This window comes from Lithobates pipiens, unplaced genomic scaffold, assembly GCF_037356315.1.
Source record: "Lithobates pipiens isolate NorthernLeopardFrog02 unplaced genomic scaffold, aLitPip1_a1.2 Scaffold_13, whole genome shotgun sequence".
Taxonomy (NCBI): domain Eukaryota; kingdom Metazoa; phylum Chordata; class Amphibia; order Anura; family Ranidae; genus Lithobates; species Lithobates pipiens.
Genome location: NW_027507718.1, coordinates 27,800,290 through 27,822,338, shown reverse-complemented (window position 1 = coordinate 27,822,338; position 22,049 = coordinate 27,800,290). Strand labels below are relative to the sequence as shown.

At 43.2% G+C, this 22,049-nt stretch overlaps 1 protein-coding gene across 1 annotated transcript in view; it reads right to left on the bottom strand.

The window, feature by feature from the left end:
• Positions 1-22,049, bottom strand: part of LOC143975837 (uncharacterized) — a 140,873-nt gene that overhangs the window by 37,969 nt on the left and 80,855 nt on the right. The window contains exons 5-6 of the mRNA XM_077478401.1: positions 12,999-13,112; positions 1,296-1,420 (exon numbers count right to left, since the gene is read on the bottom strand). Coding sequence (XP_077334527.1) covers positions 1,296-1,420; positions 12,999-13,112 — 239 coding nt within the window. The remainder of the gene's footprint in view (positions 1-1,295; positions 1,421-12,998; positions 13,113-22,049) is intronic.

Sequence of the window (22,049 nt, the reverse complement as noted above, 5' to 3'; positions counted from 1 at the left end):
GAGTTATTTTGAGAAGACAGCAAATACACAAGCTGTACATTTACTACTTTACATTGTAGCAAAGTGTCCTTTCTTTAGTGTTGTCACATGAAAAGATATAATAAAATATTTACATAAATGTGAGGGGTGTACTCCCACATTTGTGATGCAACACTGACAAGGTGTGCACTGAATGCTGTGTGACCCAGAAGAAGAAATTGCCTGTTCCTAGGAACAAGCTAGGTGAATGAATACATGGAGATATGGGAAATGATCAGCCATGACACTACAAACTGCAGCTACAACAGGTGAACCCATCATCACAAGGTATGGTAAACAAATGACACAGGGAGTACAGCTACATTAATACCTCATTAATACAATGAAAACATTTGTAAGTGCACAATACCTTTAATGCCGCGTACACACGGTCGAATTGTATGACGTACTTAGTCCGTCATACAATCCGGCGTACTTTCTACCGAACGGACTTGGCCACACACGGATACACAAACAGTCCGCCGAAAGCTTGCGCGATGACGTACAGCACGTACGACGGGACTAGAAATAGGAAGTCCAAGACACAGCAAAGCACCCTTTGGGCTCCTTCTGCTGACTTTGCGTTAGTGGAAGTTTGGTTAGAGACGATTCGCGCTTTTCGGACTTCAGCTTAATTCGTCCGTTTTTGTTTTTTTAATTTATTCTCGAATTGGAATATTAATCATAGGATAAGGATGAATAAAGACATTTGTGATAACTCTGTGTGAATATAAGCAGCAAAGCAACTTCACTTTTCTTGCATTATGAAGAAGAAAAGAATGTGCTATATCAAAAAAACACAAAATTAGCAGCATGACGAATATGCTAGCTTCAATACGAACACTAGTTTTACAAGACAGAGCGCTTCCGCCCTGTAAATCCTTTCTGGGCATGCGCCATTCTTAGTCCGTCGGACTAGCATACTGACGACCGTATTGTCCGCTGAAACCAAAGTACGACGGAAAGATTGTTGTGCAAACCGAAATTCTTAGTACTCCGGACTGCACGCTGAAAAAGTCCGCTGAAGCCCACACACGAGCGGATTGTCCGTTGAAATGTGTTTCTACGGACTAAGTACGTCATACAATTCGACCGTGTGTACGCGGCATAAGAAAGCAGTTTACATTAGTCACTCCAATTTAAAAAACACTAAAATCTGGTGAATACTAGAGTTACAATATATACGAGAATTTGAGAATCTTATATTGCTTGACCTGTTTACAATATACTTCATCTTCCACTAGTTAGACAATACAATATCTTTCTTCTATACCTACCTTGGTTATGTACATTTTTGCCAGCTGATACGGTATATAAGGCTGTCCGTCATTCTCCTCACATTCAGCTAGATCGCTTGGACCACAGCTTTCATTTAAACAAGTATTTCGAAGTTCATGAATGTCTGCAAAATCAGCATTTAGATATCAGTTATTAGACATCAACAGAAATTACATTTTTGCTATTAGTTGTAGGATTTTCTCACAAAATACTGAAGTTATCTACTCTTAGGCCCCTTTCACATGGAGTGGACTGCGCCAGGAGTCCACCTGCTTAGCGGGGAATCTGTCTGCTGATCCCTGCTGAGCAGGCAGATGAATAGTCCAACCTGCATCTTAGGTGCACATTTAACACATATTTTTCCTGTCATTGGAAACAGAATTTACAATAAACCAGGCATTAAAAGGTATCAGTTGGGTGGCATTTAAATAGAAAAATCACATAGAAGCTCTAAGGGCTATATCTATGTACAATACATGCCTGTAGCTCTTACTACTATTTATCTCTGAGGCATGGTCCAAGGTTTGTTGGTAGCGATAGAGTATTAAGGTTTGTAATGGGTATTATAGAACAATATTATGCATAGAATAGAAAAAAATATTCTGCTTTGTTTTTTTGTTTTTTGTTTTTTTTCAATCTATTTTTATTAAAATGTTTCCCCCATCACAATCACGTTGTGAAACACACATACAAATACAAACTACATACAACAATAACATATTACGAAAATAAATAAATACATTTCTCTTTCTCTTTCCTTTTCCCCTTCTCCCTCCCTTGGGCAAAGCAAAATCAGTTACTAGCATACCCCTCCCCTTCATGAATCCTCCATACCAATTCTTCCTATTTTAGCTATCATTTCTAATCTAATCTAATCTATAGCTAGTAAATTGTCTACTGACCTTTATATTTCCATCTGAGCCCTGGTAGCATAAGCCATGGTCCCCACATTTCATTAAATATATTTGCTAAACCCCTGTTCTTATATACCTGCCATTCCTTTAACAATGCATCATTTACCTGTATCCGCCATTCCTCATATGTCGCACATTTTGGAGGATATCCATTTTATTGGTATCAGTTTTCGTGCTATAAATAGCATCCTATTAATGGGTATCCTAATTATTGTAGTGCATACTTCTTTAATGGGCACAATAAGCATATTTTTGGATTTACCTGTACCTGTGTTTGATAGGCCTGATTAATAGTCTCGACCACATTTTGCCAATACCTGAACAGTTTAGGGCATTTCCAAAGCATATGCATTAGGTCAGCAGATGTTCTTGAACATCTCGGGGCATTCTGACGTATACCCCCCATCCCCCATTGGTATAATTTATCTGGTGTCCTATAAGCTCTATATATTATGGGTTATTTGGGTTAAGCATTGCTGTGGAGAGATGAATACAGATTGTACATGTTCCAGTATACACTGCCATGTTTCATCTGACATTTTTCCAAGGTCTTTTTCTCATCCCCTTCTGGCTAAACAGCTGTTTACCTTCTGTGATTTTTCAGTCAAACGGCCATAGAGAGTGGAAATAAGACCCTCTTAACCTGTATCTTTACAAGAAAATGCACGTGCCATATTTTGAATCTTAACTTGTTATCTTTAAACTGACTCTGTAGCACATGGTGCAGTTGTAGATATTTATAAAAGGTGTAGGAGGGCATTAGAATTTTTTTTCTGCAAAGCTTGAAATGTTAATATATTATCTGTATAAAGCTGTGCAAGATATTTTATCCCCTTTTCTCTCCATGCTCCAAACCCCTTTAGTCTGCCCACTTGCTCATAGTTTTTATTTCCACATAGGGGAGAATAGAACTATATGTCTCATTTCCTGTCATACTTATGTATGAGTCCCAGGGTAGAGCCCTGTAATGCATAAGAAAAATTACCCGATTCTAATTGAGCTATCAAATGAAATGTGAAGATCTGCTCAGAAGTATCGATTGGATAGGATCTGTCCAGTCAATCACTCCCCATCCTGCAACCTGTTGGAGTTGTGCTGCTAAAAAGTAAATTTTAGCATTTGGACCGGCTAAACCCCCCTTATCTTTAGGGAGTTGTAGTGTAGTTAGCTTAATTCTAGCATTTTGCCCTTTCCATTGCAAGGTTCAAAACAGGGAATCTATTTTTTTTAAACCATTTAAGTGGTATCCAGATCAGTGAATTATGTAGAACATAAAGTAACTGTGGGGCCAAATACATTGTAATACAATTTACAGGCCCTACCACCAATAAGGTTAATTTAGTCCATACTCTATTATAGTTCATATATTCCCTTATGTTAGAGGAAACCTGTATTCCCAGGTATTTAACCACTTCAGCCCCGGAAGAATTTCCCCCCTTCCTGACCAGAGCACTTTTTGCGATTTGGCACTGCTTCGCTTTAACTGACAATTGCGCAGTTGTGCGAAGTGGCTCCCAAACAAAATTGATGTAATTTTTTTCCCCCAAATAGAGCTTTCTTTTGGTGGTATTTGATCACCTCTGTGTTTTTTATTTTTTGAGCTATAAACAAAAAAATTGTGTCAATTTTGAAAAAAACACATTATTTTTTACTTTTTGGTATAATAAATATCCCCAAAAAATATATAAAAAAAATTCTCCTCAGTTTAGGCCAATACGTATTCTTCTACATATTTTTGGTAAAAAAAACAACGCAATAAGCGTTTATTGATTGAATGGGCAAAAGTTATAGCGTCTACAAAATAGGGGATAGTTTTATGGCATTTTTATTGATATATATTTTTTTTTACTAGTAATGGCAGCGATAAGTGATTTTTATCTTGACTGCGACATTATGGCAGACACATCGGACAATTTTAACAAATTTTTGGGACCATTGGCATTAATACAGCGATCAATGCTAAAAATTCCACTGATTACTGTAAAAATGTCACTGTCAGTGAAGGGGTTAACCACTAGGTGGTGCTGTAGGGTGTATGTGTGTCATAGGGAGTGATTTTAACTGGGGGGGGGGGGGGGGGGGGCTGTGTGTGACATGTCACTGATCACTGCTTCCTTTCTTCTTCACCTCCTCCACACTCCCCCTCTCCCCCTCTGTACAAACATAAATCTCCTGTACCTTTACGTTTGAAGATTCTGGGATCAACTCCTGAAAATCTTGCTTCTCCAATATCTGCACAGGTTTATGCTGTGTGTGCTGTATTACCAAAGGTACCATGGTCATATTTCCTACAGAGCTTTGCAATTTATCCCCAAAACCTTTATATTTTTTATCTGTATCCGTTGTGAGGATGGATCATTACTATCAGGGGCGCCCTGGGTCTACGTTGTTCCTTCACCTCTATTCTTTCTCTGCATAGCTCTAGTGGTTATCTCGAACTTCAGTTTTATTCACACCAAATCTTACAGCTCAGGTATTTCAGGCTCCAGGGATGCCCTTGTGCCATAACTACAAATAATTCAGTACAGTGCCACACAGTTCAGCATGGTTTAGCACCATTCAGCACTGTTGAGCACAATTTAGCACTGTTCAGCACTGTACAGCACCGTTCAGCACCGTTCAGCTCCGAGTACAGCAGAGCTCAGCACCGCTCAGCACTGCTCAGCATAGTTTAGCGCTCTTCAGCACAGTTTGGCACTGTACAGAAAAGTTCAGCCCTATTCAGCAAACTTTAGCAGAGTTCATCACAGTTTAGCACAGTTTTGGCATCATTTCAGCAGATCAAAAAGAGGGGGAAAACACTGCGCTCCCTATATAAGTGACACAAAATTGTGATATAACACAAAACAGCAGCTAACATACAAACAAACTAAGTCAAAATAACAAATGATAACAAACAATGTAGCGCTATAATGTCAAAAAATGTAAAAAACCTAGATATAAATCACCAAATGATCTGGTAGTGAAATCAAACTTAAAAGGCCAGCACACATATCACATTTTGTGCAGTCCAGTAAGGAATACAAAAAATGTGCTACAGTGAACTAACAATATGAACATAAAAAAGTCCAGCTATGACAAAATAATTTGAAACGTGAGTCCAGATATTCCGTTGGTATGAACTATGTATGGCCTTCCGTTCACAGCCAGAAATTATTATAGAAAACAGTGGATACCCTTACCGAAAGTGATGGACACAAACTACTATATAGTAAATGTGTCATGCAGGCTTATGTGCGTCACACACGATTCGTATACATCAGGTCATGGATCACCATCCGAATAGTCGCTGCCCACTTCAGGATCGATACACCTCAGATCTCCAAGGGTTCTCAACTCTCTCAATGAGCGATCATTGAGAGAGTGTCTCAGTGTCTCAACTACAGCTCCAACAGGAGGATCTTGAAAATAGAGAGAGACGCCAGAATCTGCGTTTTAGAGGTATCCCGGAGACTGTGGGAGATTCTGACTTACGTGCTTATCTGCTAGGCCTCTTTAACACCCTGGCCCCCACGGTAGTGGACATAGACTGGCGCCTTGACAGGGCTCATCGCTCTCTAGCCCCCAAGCCTCCTGCAGAAGCTAGACCCAGAGATGTTATTGTTCGGTTCCACTTCTTTGAAAGCAAAGAGGCACTGATCCAATCCACACGCAACAAACCTGAAATCGTCTACTAGGGAGTGAAGTTGCAGATCTTCAGTGACCTCTCCCCCATCACCCTGGCTAAATGCAGGAACCTTCGGCCAATTGCCTCTTACTTGCAGCATCACAAGGTCCCATAATATTGGGGATTTCCTCAGGCTCTCAAGATGTTCTTTTCTTTTTTGTTTTTGTTTTCTTTTTTCTTTTTATGACGCTTCTGTTAATGTTTCTTTTTAATGTTTTTTGTTCTATGGTGTCCATTCCTACAGATCAGTTTTGTTGTTTACTTATGCACTGCATAGGCTGGTTTGGCCTCAGGTTATCCTGGCTTTGGGTGTACCTATTCTTTCCCCACCGCCTAGGCATAACTGACGCTAACGATACCTTATATCGACTGGAGTTCTGGCTCATTGTTACCTATTGTCAGCTGTATTGTAACTTCCAGGTACTTACATATGCTTTCTTACCTAGATTGCCCTTATGGCTTTAAAGCTCTTTTCATATAATGTAAAGGGCCTAGGCTCTATACGTAAGTACTGGGTGGCCCTGAAGGAATTAAGGTCCTCTGGTGCAAGAAACTCATTTTAAAGCAGATGACTCCCTTAAGTTTGCCTCCAAACATTTCCCCACCTCCTTCCTGGCCTCTGACCCCACAGGCAAGGCGGGTGTTTGCGATTTTGATCAGGAAGTCATGCCCCATTAAGGTTAAAAACTCCCATGTAGATTCCCATGGTAGATACCTAATCCTAGACTGCCAATATTTTAACACCTCTCTGACCCTCGTCAACCTGTATGCCCCTAATGTTGGTCAGATTGATTTCCTTAACGGCCTGTTTGATTCTCCCCATTATCTTTCACAGCCCTTTATGATTGTCGGCGGGGACTTTAATTTGGTTATGTCCCCCACTAGAGATAGACAAACACTGTTCTCCTCAACGCCCTCCAAAAAGCTTGTCTCTCAAGCTACCTCCTTCCGGCAACTTATTAGATCCCACCCGCCTTTTCGACTCATGGAGGATTAAACACCCCACAGACCAGCAATATACCTTCTATTCTCCAGCTCATAAAATGTATTCACGGCTCGATCACTTCTTTATATCTGCCCCTCTAATCCCATTTGTGGTTGACTCTGAGGTGATGCCGATTACCTGGTCTGACCATGCCCCCATCACCCTAGATCTCCTGCTCACTCAGGCCTATCCCAGAGCTTGTCATTGGTGACTCAATAATCACCTCTTACAATTTGAAAGCTCCCGTTCTGTTCTTGCGCAGAATCTTGCAGAATTCTTCCAACTAAACAGTGGGTCGGTCTCTGATTTTTCCACCCTGTGGGAGGCCCATAAGGCCGTTTTTAGGGGTGCTTGCACTGTAGAGAGCTCTAGACTGAAGAGAGACAGAACCGAATATATTCGATCTCTAACTTCTGCTCTTCTCTCGGCGGAGCAGAGGCTTTTGGGCTCCCCCATGGTGGAGAGATTGCGGAAAGTCACCCTCAGGGAACAGATTAAAACGGCCCAACTTGATCGGGCAGCTAAATCGCTGCTCTGGATGAAACAGAAATTTTACAAAGTTTCCAATAAACCCCACAAAATGTTAGTTAATAAATTACGTCCGCGCACATTCAACTCCTTCCCTGAGTTTCTCTCCCGGCCTGACGGATCTAAGACTTATTGCCCTCGTGAAATCTCCAACACCTTTGGCGAATTCTACCACAAACTGTATAATTGCTTATCCCCAGAAAACCATTTTCACTTTACACAAGAGAAATTTAAGTCCCTTTTCTCCAACCTGAAACTTCCCAAGCTCTCGTCTACTGATTTAGAGGCCCTAAATAAAACAGTAATGGCAGATGAGCTCTCGGCTATTATACGGGAGCTCCCTTCGCATAAATCGCCTGGCCCTGATGGTCTCCCCTATTTCTACTATAAAACCTATCTGGATATCTTGGGACCACACATGCTCACTTTATTTGATTCTTTACTAGAGGGCACACCCCCCTATCCCCAATTTTCACACTCATACATCTTGGTGATCCCTAAACCTGGTAAGGAACCCTCCATCCCAGACAATTATAGATACATAGCCCTTTTAAATTCGGATTATAAGCTATTTACGAAAATTCTTGCTTCTAGATTGTCAGTTCTTGCCCCCCCAAACTTATTCACAGAGACCAGGTGGGGTTGTCCCTGGCAGACACGCCGGAGATAACACCCGACACACAATTAACCTAGTGGACCTTCTGGATAGGACCAACAAATCAGCACTGCTACTTAGTTTAGACACACAGAAGGCCTTCGATAGGCTATGCTGGCCTTATACAGTGGTGTGAAAAAGTGTTTGCCCCCTTCCTCATTTCCTGTTCCTTTGCATGTTTGTCACACTTAAGTGTTTCGGAACATCAAACCAATTTAAACAATAGTCAAGGACAACACAAGTAAACACAAAATGCAATTTGTAAATGAAGGTGTTTATTATTAAAGGTGAAAAAAATCCAAACCATCATGGCCCTGTGTGAAAAAGTGATTGCCCCCTAAACCTAATAACTGGTTGGGCCACCCTTAGCAGCAACAACTGCAACCAAGCATTTGCGATAACGTGCAATGAGGCTTTCACAGCGTCCTGGAGGAATTTTGGCCCACTCATCTTTGCAGAATTGTCCTAATTCAGTTACATTAGAGGCTTTTCGAGCATGAATGGCCTTTTTAAGGTCATACCACAACATCTCAATAGGATTCAGGTCAGGACTTTGGCTAGGCCACTCCAAAGTCTTCATTTTGTTTTTCTTCAGCCATTCGGTGGTGGACTTGCTGGTGTGTTTAGGATCATTGTCCTGCTGCAGAACCCAAGTTCGTTTCAGCTTGAGTACACAAACAGATGGTCGGACATTCTCCTTCAGGATCTCTTGGTAGACAGCAGAATTCATAGTTCCTTTTATCACAGCAAGTCTTCCAGGTCCTGAAGCAGCAAAACAGCCCCAGACCATCACACTACCACCACCATATTTTACTGTTGGTATAATGTTCTTTTTATGAAATGCAGTGTTCCTTCTACGCCAGATATACTTGGACACACACCTTCCAAAGAGTTCCACTTTTGTCTCATCGGTCCACAGAATGTTGTCCCAAAAGTCTTGGGGATCATCAAGATGTGTTGTGGAGAAATTGAGATGAGCTTTGATGTTCTTTTTGCTCAGCAGTGGTTTTCTCCTTGGAACTCTGCCATGCAGGCCATTTTTGCCCAGTCTTTTCCTGATGGTGGAGGCATGAACGCTGACCTTAACTGAGGCAAGTGAGGCCTGCAGTTCCTTGGACGTTGTTGTGGGGTCTTTTGTGACCTCTTGGATGAGTCGTTGCTGCGCTCTTGGGGTAATTTTGGGCGGCCGGCCACTCCTGGGAAGGTTCACCACTGTTCCATGTCTTCGCCATTTGTGGATAATGGCTCTCACTGTGGTTCGCTGGATTCCCAAAGCTTTGGAAATGGCTTTATAACCCTTTCCAGACTGATAGATCTCAATTACTTTCTTTCTCAATTGTTCCTGAATTTCTTTGGGTCTCGGCATGATGTGTAGCTTTAAGGCTGGGTTCACACTGCTGCGGGGGGAGATCCGGATGTGATTCGCACAGCAAATCACATCCGATCTCCGTAGCACTGCGAGTTCAGCCATACAGATAGTATGGCTGAACTCGCAGCTGTCCCGCAGCAAACTCGCACAGGACCCTTTTTTGGGTCCGCAACGGAATCGGATCGCATGGGGGTTCACACCATGCGATCCGATTCCTGTGCGAGTCGGCAGATCGCACTGCGATATGCCGACGGATCTGGGGGTGTCATTAACATAACATTGACACCCCCAGCCGTCCGCATAGGGCAGTGTGAACTGCCGGCGGGAGGTGAGCGATGCGGGAAAACGCCGCGGATTTGCGGCGTTCCCGCATCGCAATAGTGTGAACCTAGCCTTAAGGATCTTCTGGTGGACCTTACTGTGTCAAGCAGCTCCTATTTAAGTGATGCTTTGATTGTGAACAGGTGTGGCAATAATCAGGCCTGGGTGTGGCTAGAGAAATTGAACTCAGGTGTGGACAACCACAGTTATAGTATGTTTTAACAAGGGGGGCAATCACTTTTTCACACAGGGCCATGATGGTTTGGATTTTTTTTCACCTTTAATAATAAACACCTTCATTTACAAATTGCATTTTGTGTTTACTTGTGTTGTCCTTGACTATTGTTTAAATTGGTTTGATGTTCCGAAACACTTAAGTGTGACAAACATGCAAAGGAACAGGAAATGAGGAAGGGGGCAAACACTTTTTCACACCACTGTATGTTCACCACGCTTAAAGTCTATGGTTTCAATGGCCCCTTTTTAAAAGCACTTGAGGCTTTATACTCAACTGTTACTGCCCAGGTACAGATGTCGTCCTTCATGTCGCCTTGCTTCCCCTTGATGAATGGAACTCGGCAGGGGTGCCCTTTATCACCATTGTTATTTATTTTATGTCTTGAACCCCTAGCCGAATCCATATGCTCTCATCCAGATATCGGTGGGGTGGTGATGCGACAGGGGGAGTATAAACTATCACTCTTCGCGGACGACATCTTGCTAACTATTACCAACCCACTGGTCTCGCTCCCCTCACTGCACAAACTACTCTCATCCTTTGGGGGGATCTCTGGTTACAAAGTGAACACCTCAAAGACTGAATTTCTACCCATACACATACCCGCTACACAACTCTCTAGGCTTAAAGCAACCTATCCTTATAGATGGTGCAATGACTCACTCAAATACCTGGGTGTTTTTTTGACTCCTTCGTATTCCCATCTTTTCCGTGCAAACTTCCCTCCTCTATTCCAAGATATCAATAACTCCCTACTGACTTGGTCCAAATACCCTCTGTCAGTCTTGGGCAGGATCAATGTCCTTAAAATGTCAGTTTTGCCCAGACTGCTCTATCATTTTGAGACAATGCCAGTCGCCATTCCAACTCCACAGCTTAAACTTCTCCAAAGACGGTTTTTAAAATTTATATGGGCTGACAGATCTCACCGCCTTGCCAGTTCAGTGGTGTTTGCGCCTCGGGGTCGGGGAGGTCTGGGTGCTCCGGATATCGTGAAATATTACCATGCTACTGATTTACGAATTATTACCTCTTGGTCCTCTCTCAACGCCACGAGTCAGTGGGCTGCTATTGAGAAGGGGGTCCTATATCCGGTGCACCCATGCTCCTTGATCTGGGGTGCCCTGTCCCCTCTTCACCCTAATCTTAGGCGTCAATGTACGGCCCCAATGTCCTTTACCCTGGATTTATGGCAAAAGTGCAACAAAAAGTGCTCCCTTACCTCGCCCTGCCCCCCCCTCACAAATGTGTTGTTTAACCCTAGTATCCCTGATGGATTGTCTTTGGGTAGGATCTTCATGTGGCTAGACCCCCCCCTTTTCCAACTCAGAAATCTGGTGCACCCCACCTCGCGTAGGCTTCATGATTTTGAAACCTTACGTGACAAATATAATATCCCCAAGCATTCGTTTTACTTCTACCTACAGGTTAGACACCTTTTCAGCTCCAAATCTCCGACCCTAACCCTTGTCCACCCCACGGCCTTTGAACACCTTTGCGCCCAGGGTCCTCACTAATTACATCTAATCTCCTCTATCCACCAAATCCTCCATGAGTCGACCCCCTTAAATGAATCTACACATCAGTGTATGAATAAATGGGCTCAGTTGTTGGACAAACCTATCCCCCTACAGACATGGGATAATATTTGGGCCTCTACTTTTAAATCCTCTAAATGTGTCACGCAAAGGGAAACGGCAATAAAAATTCTCATGTTCTGGTATAGGACCCCCAATGTCATCCACAAATATGGTCCCTCAGTCTTTCCGCGCTGCTGGCATTGTGGGCTTGACGTCGGGTCACTGTTCCACATCTTTTGGAAGTGCCCCCTGATATGTCCTTTTTGGTTGGAGGTGGGATCATTGGTGATGGAGGTGACGGGGGTGTCCCTTCCGATCGACCCCCTACACTGCTTATTAGGTCTCCCTATCCCAGGCCTACCCAAAAATACAAACCGGCTGATCTCCTATATTCTATTAGCTGCCAAGAGGCTTATCCTGTTATGCTGGCTGTCTGGCGCAACCCCCCCAACCTAGATTTCTCCAACTGGTGTCCAAGATACGGAGAATGGAGTACCTGGCGGCCTCGGTTCATGACTTGGTTTCCCAGTTTGACAAAGTCTGGGGACCCTGGTATCGATTGGAATATGCGGCTCCCCCGTCTGTACACCCTTAACGGCTGCAGCCGCCGGTGGGAGCACCTCCTTTCCGGCTTCTGCTCCCGTCCTTCCTCCTTCCATTAAACCTCATTATGTATTAGTTCGGGTAACCCACTCCCCCTTCTGAGATTCACCATGACGAACTTATGGATGTTTTGTTGCTTTGTCTTTCTCTGGCCTCCAGCCTATTGTCATACGGACCTTTTTTGTCATTCATAAACTGTTTGTTATTTATTTTAACTATTATAGTTATGCAGTTCACTTTTGTGCCTGCATTTGTGGACATTAATATCTAACTTCTCTAGTTAACGTTTATGTTATACGCTATGTTTACTTTTGCTTATCGAGTATCTTATTACTCGATTATATTGTACTTGCTTTGAAATTTTATAAAAATACAATTATTAAAAAAAAGCAAGTAATCAGCAGGATCAGGAGCAAAGCCAGCTTACATTTGCTCACATTGAAGCTCAGTCCAACCCCCCTAAAAATAATCTGCTTTGTGGTGACCTAAAACAAACATTCAGACCAATTTTGATTTTGCCTATGGATTGTTGTGTGCTATTACATGCTCATTAAAATTTGGTATTTTGCATATAAAAATGTTTTGCTGTAAGGCAGCCCATATTTTTGGACTGAGTGCCTTATTTTCAGACACAGCACACCAGAATGCACAGTAGTGGGTTACAGTGCATTGCAGAGCACTGTAACCTAGATGCCTTGCCTCAGTGTGTTGTTTTTGAAAGTAAAATGTACCACATGTACATTGTTGTGCGTTGTAGTATTGCAGTGCATGAGTATGAAGGGGCTCTAAATGTAACAAAAAAGACAAAACAATGCTAAAATATAAAAAATCTGTGACAGCACCTCTTTCAAGCTCTATTACATCTTCTTTCACACCTTTCCAACAATTCAGGAAGGCCAACTTGCGAGTGTAAATTCCAATTTTGGTGAACCAAGACTCACCCTGTTTCTCTTGGCCTGCAAAGCAAACGGATCTTATCATATATGGAAGCATTTTAAAATGAAAAATATTATTAATAATAATAATAATATATTTTATTTATAATGCCCTTTTCATCAAAAAGATCTCAAAGTGCTACAGATTAAAAAGAAAAAAAAAAAAAACAAAAAAAAAAAAACACCTAAAAGAGACCAAAGGCAAAATAAGGCAAAACAAATGTCTTAAGACCTTTTTTAAAACAATCAGTGGATTGAGGAGCCCTCAGGGTGTCAGGTAGGGCATTCCACAAGTGCGGGGCAGCTGCACAAAACTCCCTGTCTCCCAATCTCCTGAGTCTGATACTTGGTATATGAAGGAAGTTTGAATGAGTGAAACGGAGGGAACGTGTTGAGTTTTGTGGTTTGAGAAGTTCTTTCAGGTAGGGAGGGGCATGACCATGGATGCATTGATGTGTGAGGTGGGAAATCGTATACTCAATCCTAGAGGAAACAGGAAGCATGTGAAGAATAGGGGTAATATGTTTATATTTCCGCACTCTCAACAGGATCCTTTCTGCAGAGTTTTGGATGTACTAAAGCCTCTGCAGACTCTTTCTAGAAATCCCAATAAGAAGTGTGTTACAGTAGTCCAGTCTGGAGGAGACAAAGGTGCAACTGTCTCAAGGAAATGGTTTTGGATTGTTAGAATCTTGGAGCAAAACCTTCCAATCAGCCTGTTGTACAACAGCATTTTTCAGAAATCGGGAAAAAATAAATACTGTTGCAAGGCTCAGTGACCATTTCATAATTCCATCCTGTATCTAACTAGGGAGGTTGCAGACAGCATAGGAAAGAAGAAGACCTGCTTTAAAGTGGTTGTAAAGTGGTTGTTAAAGCGGAGTTCCACTCAAAAGTGGAAGCTCCACTTATCTGCTTCCCCCCCCCACCTTTCGGGGTGAGGGGGAGTGGGAACCTGTTTTTGACAGGTAGCCATCCCCACTTACAGGAAATCTTGTCATGGCAAGATCATTCGGAAGTTTGGCCCCCTCCTCATTCCCCGCTGCCAAGCCATTCAGAAAGTGCATCACACTTTGTGCATGCGCAGAAGGGAACCGGCTGTAAAGCTGTAAGGCTACACTGCCAGTTTCCCTTGCAGGCAATGGAGAAGGCAGCACCCGAGTGTCGATGGAAACATTAAACGGAAAGAAAACAGATACCCCAAGAAGCTCACCGACTTCTTTACAATCCCAGCCATGGCCGAAGAGAACTGGCAAGATGGCGCCGACACACACAAGCATCATCCTCCTACACAGATCTCCCAAATGATGATCCTGGAATATGGGATGAAGAAAACAATCAGCCGCCCACCCAGAGCTCACCTCCTCACAGCTCGGAACCAAATAGCCCAGTAAAAGCAAGGATGCGAATGGATCCCGTGGTGCAGGCCTCAGGCGCTCTGAGCTCCGCTTCTCCTCCAGATCAGGTAGGCCTTAACACACCATCCTTAATAGCAAACTACCCCACATCTGGCCAACCGGTATGGGAAACTACAATGAAGGACATGTTCCTATCTCTACATTCATCATTAATGCTAAATATTTCCACCATGATCTGCAAATTCACATCAGAAATGCAGGGGCTGGGAGAGAGGGTACAGCACATTGAGCACAAAATGGACGCCTGTACCACAACTGTGAATGACCTCATAGATGCTTACAAAGAGCAAGCAGATAATACAGATTGGATCAAAGCGAAGCTCGCAGACCTCGAGGACTAGGGATGAGCTTCGAGTTCGAGTCGAACTCATGTTCTACTCGAACATTGCCTGTTCGCCTGTTCAGCGAACAGTGAACAATTTGGGCTGTTCGCAGCAAATTCGAAAAGCCGGAACACCCTATACAAGTCTATGGGAGAAATCTAAAGTGCTCATTTTAAAGGGTAATATGCAGGTTACTGTCCTAAAAAGTGTTTGGGGACCTGGGTCCTGCCCCAGGGGACATGGATCAATGCAAAAAAAGTTTTAAAAACGGCCGTTTTTTCAGGAGCAGTGATTTTAATAATGATTAAAGTGAAACAATAAAAGTGTAATATTCCTTTAAATTTCGTAGCTGGGGGGTATCTATAGTATGCCTGTGAAGGGGCGCATGTTTCTGGTGCTTAGAACTGTCGCTGCACAAAGTGTCATTTGTGCAGGAAAAAAAGTCTTTTAAAATCACTTGCGGCTAAATTGTCGGGTCTCCGTAATACAGAGAACACTCAATGAGTGTTCTCTGTATTAGCCGACAATTCATTCATTCATTGATTAAAAAAAAAAAAAAAAAAAAAAAAAAAAAAAAAGCGTGGGGGTTCCCCTAAATTCAATCAAAAGGCCCTTCAGGTCTGACATGGATATTAAGGGGAACCCCGTGTCAAATTTAAAAAAAAAATTGACGTGGGGGTCCCCCCAAATATCCATACCAGACCCTTCAGGTCTGATATGGATATTAAGGGGAACCCCGCATCAAATTTTAAAAAAAAATTGACGTGGGGGTCCCCCTAAATATCCATACCAGACCCTTTATCCGAGCACGCAACCTGGCAGGCCGCAGGAAAAGAGGGGGGGACGAGAGAGCGGCCCCCCCTCCCTCCTGAACCGTACCAGGCCACATACCCTCAACATTGGGAGGATGCTTTGTGGGTCTGTGACCCCTCAAAGCACCTTGTCCCCATGTTGATAAGGACAAGGGCCTCATCCTCACAACCCTGGCCGTTGGTTGTGAGGGTCTGCGGGCGGGGGGCTTATCAGAATCTGGAAGCCCCCTTTAACAAGGGGACCCCCAGATCCCGGCCCCCCCCCTGTTTGAAATGGTAAGGGGGTACAAAAGTACCCCTACCATTTCACAAAGAAAGTGTCAAAATGGTTAAATAAGACAAACACACTTTTGAAAAATTCCTTTATTAAAAATAAAAAAAATTTAAAAAAAATTCCAGCGGTGCTAATCCACTCTTGCTATCCAGCGACGGGTCTCCGGGGTCCAGCGATGGATGATCATATCCAGCGACGGGGGATCTCTCAGTCCAGCGCTGTCCATACCTCCTTCTTCTGTCTCCACTGCGGAGACACTGCAGAGAGCCGAGCGCTGACATTTCTTATATTGGGAGGGCGGGGCCACCCGTCACCTGACCCCGCCCCTCTGACGCAGGAGAGGGAAGCCAGGGGTTCCCCAGTGACGTGTGGGTGACCCCGCCCCCTCTGATGTAACGGAAACCTGCGTTACATCAGAGGGGGCGGGGTCACCCACACGTCACTGGGGAACCCCTGGCTTCCCTCTCCTGCGTCAGAGGGGCGGGGTCAGGTGACGGGTGGCCCCGCCCTCCCAATATAAGAAATGTCAGCGCTCGGCTCTCTGCAGTGTCTCCGCAGTGGAGACAGAAGAAGGAGGTATGGACAGCGCTGGACTGAGAGATCCCCCGTCGCTGGATATGATCATCCATCGCTGGACCCCGGAGACCCGTCGCTGGATAGCAAGAGTGGATTAGCACCGCTGGAATTTTTTTTTTATTTTTTTTATTTTTAATAAAGGAATTTTTCAAAAGTGTGTTTGTCTTATTTAACCATTTTGACACTTTCTTTGTGAAATGGTAGGGGTACTTTTGTACCCCCTTACCATTTCAAACAGGGGGGGGCCGGGATCTGGGGGTCCCCTTGTTAAAGGGGGCTTCCAGATTCTCATAAGCCCCCCGCCCGCAGACCCTCACAACCAACGGCCAGGGTTGTGAGGATGAGGCCCTTGTCCTTATCAACATGGGGACAAGGTGCTTTGAGGGGTCACAGACCCCCAAAGCATCCTCCCAATGTTGAGGGTATGTGGCCTGGTACGGTTCAGGAGGGAGGGGGGGCCGCTCTCTCGTCCCCCCCTCTTTTCCTGCGGCCTGCCAGGTTGCGTGCTCGGATAAAGGGTCTGGTATGGATATTTAGGGGGACCCCCACGTCAATTTTTTTTAAAATTTGATGCGGGGTTCCCCTTAATATCCATATCAGACCTGAAGGGTCTGGTATGGATATTTGGGGGGACCCCCACGTCAATTTTTTTTTAAAATTTGACACGGGTTCCCCTTAATATCCATGTCAGACCTGAAGGGCCTTTTGATTGAATTTAGGGGAACCCCCACGCTTTTTTTTTTTTTTTTTTTTTTTTTTTAATCAATGAATGAATGAATTGTCGGCTAATACAGAGAACACTCATTGAGTGTTCTCTGTATTACGGAGACCCGACAATTTAGCCGCAAGTGATTTTAAAAGACTTTTTTTCCTGCACAAATGACACTTTGTGCAGCGACAGTTCTAAGCACCAGAAACATGCGCCCCTTCACAGGCATACTATAGATACCCCCCAGCTACGAAATTTAAAGGAATATTACACTTTTATTGTTTCACTTTAATCATTATTAAAATCACTGCTCCTGAAAAAACGGCCGTTTTTAAAACTTTTTTTTGCATTGATCCATGTCCCCTGGGGCAGGACCCAGGTCCCCAAACACTTTTTAGGACAGTAACCTGCATATTACCCTTTAAAATGAGCACTTTAGATTGTGAACGTTCGAGTCCCATAGACTTTAATAGGGTTCTAAAGTTCACACGAAGTTTAGGTCTGTTCGCAGGTTCTGGTGCGAACCGAACAGGGGGGTGTTCGGCTCATTCCTATCGAGGACCACTCAAGGAAAAGCCACAACAAGCTCCGGGGGTCCTTGAGTCAGTAGCCCCAATCGATCTACACAAGTACATAGGAGACATGACATTGCTCATCTACTACCCGAAATATCACCAATCGAATGCACTATCGATTGTATACGCCTCATACCAAAACCAAAAGATGTTCTTATTATGAGCGTCCTGCTCGTGTGCGAATGTCACTTCCGGTGTCCTACGCATTACGTCACTGTCACGTGATCCCAGTTGAAGTCACGTGACAGTGACGTAACGTAACGCGTAGGACACCGGAAGTGATGTTCGCACACGAACAGGACGCTCGTAATCTGTTGTACTGTGTTATACATATCTGCAATGTCATTCCCTTTGAGTTAACCCGTGGATTAACCCCATATTGGGAGGCGGTGAGGCTACAAGAGTTTGAAGCTCCTTTCCTGGTTTCCCCTTAAAGACTATATATGCTGTATACATTACAGCTGTAAGGTAATCACCCAGTGTGCTCAGTGAACACCCGGACATCACTTTTGTTGTGGAGATTGCTTTGCCACAGATTCACCATTGTGTTATATATTTTCACTTTAAAGTGACACTTTCACTTGGACTTATTTTATTGATTATATTTTACCTCACTTTGAGTGACACCATCACTTGGCTTTTTTATTAATTATTTATTGTTGTTTTTTTTTTGTTGCCCACTATATTATTGTATTTATTTATTTATTCACCTATTTTTATACGTAGTGATATTCTATGCACATCAGCACTTTATTGATTTTTGGACACTAATAGATAATTGCACAAGTGACACATTGGTCTATTAATAATGATTGGCTTTCTTTTTTGAGATATATTCACGTGTGGGAGCGCAACACCACTTTTTTTATTATTGATTTATAATACTTGTATGTACCATAGACAATGTCGCTTACACTTTGGTAAATATTTATGCCCTGAATCATAGACACAAGCCCTTCCTCAAAGATACCCTTAAGGCAATCAGAGATATACAAAAGGGTCTCTTACTAATCTGCGGGGACTTCAACTTAGTTCCAGACTATGAGATGGACTCTTCTTCTGGATCAAAATGATTTATCTCTCCACTGAACTCTTTTTTAACAAACAATGACTTGTATGATGCCTGGAGGTGTGGTCACGTGGATGAGAGGGATTATACATATTCACAGATATTCACACAATCACCTGGTCAGACCACGCGCCTATAAGCATCAAAATTACAAACAAATCAGCCAATCCCAACTCTTTCATCTGGAGGGTGAACAACTCTATCCTACAACACCCACCTAATGTCACCTATCTGTCCCAGAATAATAATAATAATGTCCTCAATAACACTGGCTCATAAATCCTTCATGAGAGGACTCTTTATACAACTTGGTTCCAAAATGAAAAAAAGGAGGATGCAGATGTTGGAAGAATTAACTGCAAAATAGCTGCAGTAGATCGCCAAAACAAATTAAACCCCTCACCTACACTACAATTCCAAATATACAAATTACGCCACGAACTTCGCTCATTACTACTTGAGAGATATTAATTGAACCTTAGGAAACTAAATGCAAGATCCTACCAAATAAGTAATAAAGCAGGGAAGGCTTTGGCCCGCTGCATAAAAGGGCAAAGATTAAAAACTAAGATAGCACATCTACTCCATTCCATTACCCACAACAAAATCATTAATCCCCAAGCCATAGCGGATGCATTGAGCTCCTATTATGGAGACCTGTACAACCTTAACTCTGATAGCAACGCCCGCCAACCCAATTTGACTGAGATACAAACCTTCCTCAATCAGATCAATCTACCCCCATTATCGTCTGACCAATTATCATACTTGAACCAGCCCTTTACCAAGACCGAAATACATTCGGCCATTGATAATCTTCCTAATTCTAAATCCCCTGGGCCAGACGGCTATACTGGGGAATACTTCAAAGTGTTCAACATGACACTGACGCCACACCTATGCACACTCTTCAACCATGCTGCATCCGCCTCCTCGTTTCCTACCGAAATGTTATCTGTGCTTGTGATCACCTTACCTAAGCCTGTTAAAGAGCCTACCACCCCTCAAAATTTCCGTCCCATATCACTACTGAATCTGGACCTTAAATTGTATGCCAAACTACTGGCAAATAGACTTGTAGACATTCTCCCATCACTTATACACAGACCAAGCAGGCTTCACCAAAGGTCGACAAACCTTGACTCATTATTCTCCTAAAATTGGGCTTCAAGGGACGTATCCTCCAGGCCATTTTAGCCCTCTACACCAATCCATCGGCGCGAGTATACACGTCTAAATTACTATCAACTCTGTTCCGCATAACCAACGGAACAAGGCAGGGATGCCCACTATCCCACCTAATTTTTAATCTGGTAATGGAACCCCTAGCTGAACACATTCTGACTAACCCCAACATAACAGGCATCACTATAGGAAATACAGTAAATAAAATCAGCCTATTCGCGGATGATGTTATCCTGATGATTACCAATCCATCATCAACCCTTCCAGAAGTCCAAAAACTCTTAGCCTGGTTCGGAGAGGTATCTGTCAGGGCTGGCTTAGCCCTTCCTTCTCTGGGCTGGCTGCTCAGCTGTCGGCTAATTGCCAGTTCTCATCTCTCTCCACAGTTACCAGCTGTTACTGATCATGCTCGTCTGATCTGCCTACTTAAAGCTGTCCAGCTCACTTCACCTCTGCCTTTGCCTTGGTCACATCACAAGAAACCATCTCCTGCGGTTCTGTTTAAAGATTGGCTTGCTGACATCCCTTCTGGCTCCTTATCCTGCTTGCTGTTGCTCTACTTGGATCCCTGACTTCTGGCCTGGCTGACTACCCGATCTGGTTATTGAACTCTGGCCTGGCTGACTACTCTATCCGGTTACTGGACACTGGCTATGCTTTGATTACCCTTTTTCTATTGACCTTTTTATTTTTATTTAATAAACAAGTGATTAAATTGCACTTCTGTCTCGGTCTGATTCATGGTTTCTGACAGTATCCTACTATAAGGCTAACCCCACAAAATCTCACATTCCTGACCTAGAATTAGACGCGGTACTAGGAATCTCTTACAACAATTCTCATGTACTTGGGCAGACAAAAGTATACCCTACCTAGGTATCCATCTCACGAAATCCACAAACTCTCTGTTTTTGCTTAACTATCTCCCCCTACAAGCCAAAATCTAAGCTGGCCTTCACAATATATCCAAACATGTGTTCTCCTGCTGCGTTCAAAATGATCCGTCTTCCACAAATTTTTTACCTATTCAGCACTCTCCCCATTCCTATACCTACCAGCTTCTTTCAATCCCTCGAAGCCATGTGGGAAAAAATCCAGACGCTCGCACTTGAAATTCATTAAACATAGAATGTATGGGGGATGGGCTACATAGATTTTCGAGACCACTTCTCGGCCTCCATTCTAACCCAAACAGGAATGGTTTCTCCCCTCTCCTTACACAAATTGGGGCTCCATTGAATCAACGTTTAACACATATGGCCCGACAAACCTTTGGCTATTTGCAGCTCAGATGGGAGCTAAAATCCCATCTTACTCACCCCCAACCATGAAAATATCCATTAAAACCTGGTTGCACCTACTATCCAACCACCCTACGAATGTGCCACAGACCCCCTTGGAAATCCCCTTACATTTCACATACAGATTTCTACCAATACGCACAAATCAAACATTGCCTACACAACTGCCCAAACCCCCCTCAAAACATACACGCCTCAGCATGGTCATTTCTCTCATCACTTACTCCACTTCGAAAGGGAATCACACCATTTTACAACATCTTCCAACAAAAACAAACCTTTGTTAAATCGCCTTCACACATCCAATGGGAAAATGACTTACAACAATCTTTTACAACTCTTCAGTGGCACAAGACATGTAAAATTACACAAAATGCCTCAAAATGCACCACTCTCTGGGAACTATCAGTTAAAATAACCCTTCGATGGTACTACACCCCCGCCACAATATCTAAATTCAATTCTCAACTCCTAGATAGTTTTTGAAGACTGTGTGGACTAAGAGGGGACCTCCTGCATGTTACGTGGAACTGCTCCAAACTGCTCCTATATTGGAAAAATGTATTTCATATCATCTCGGACATATCTCAACAGATCCTACCGACTTTAGCCCTGGCAATCCTCTCTCTTGGCATAGACCAATTCCCACAAACCTTGCAATACATGATCGTTCAAATACTTCTAGCTGCGAGATTAATGCTCAGCAGAAATTGGAA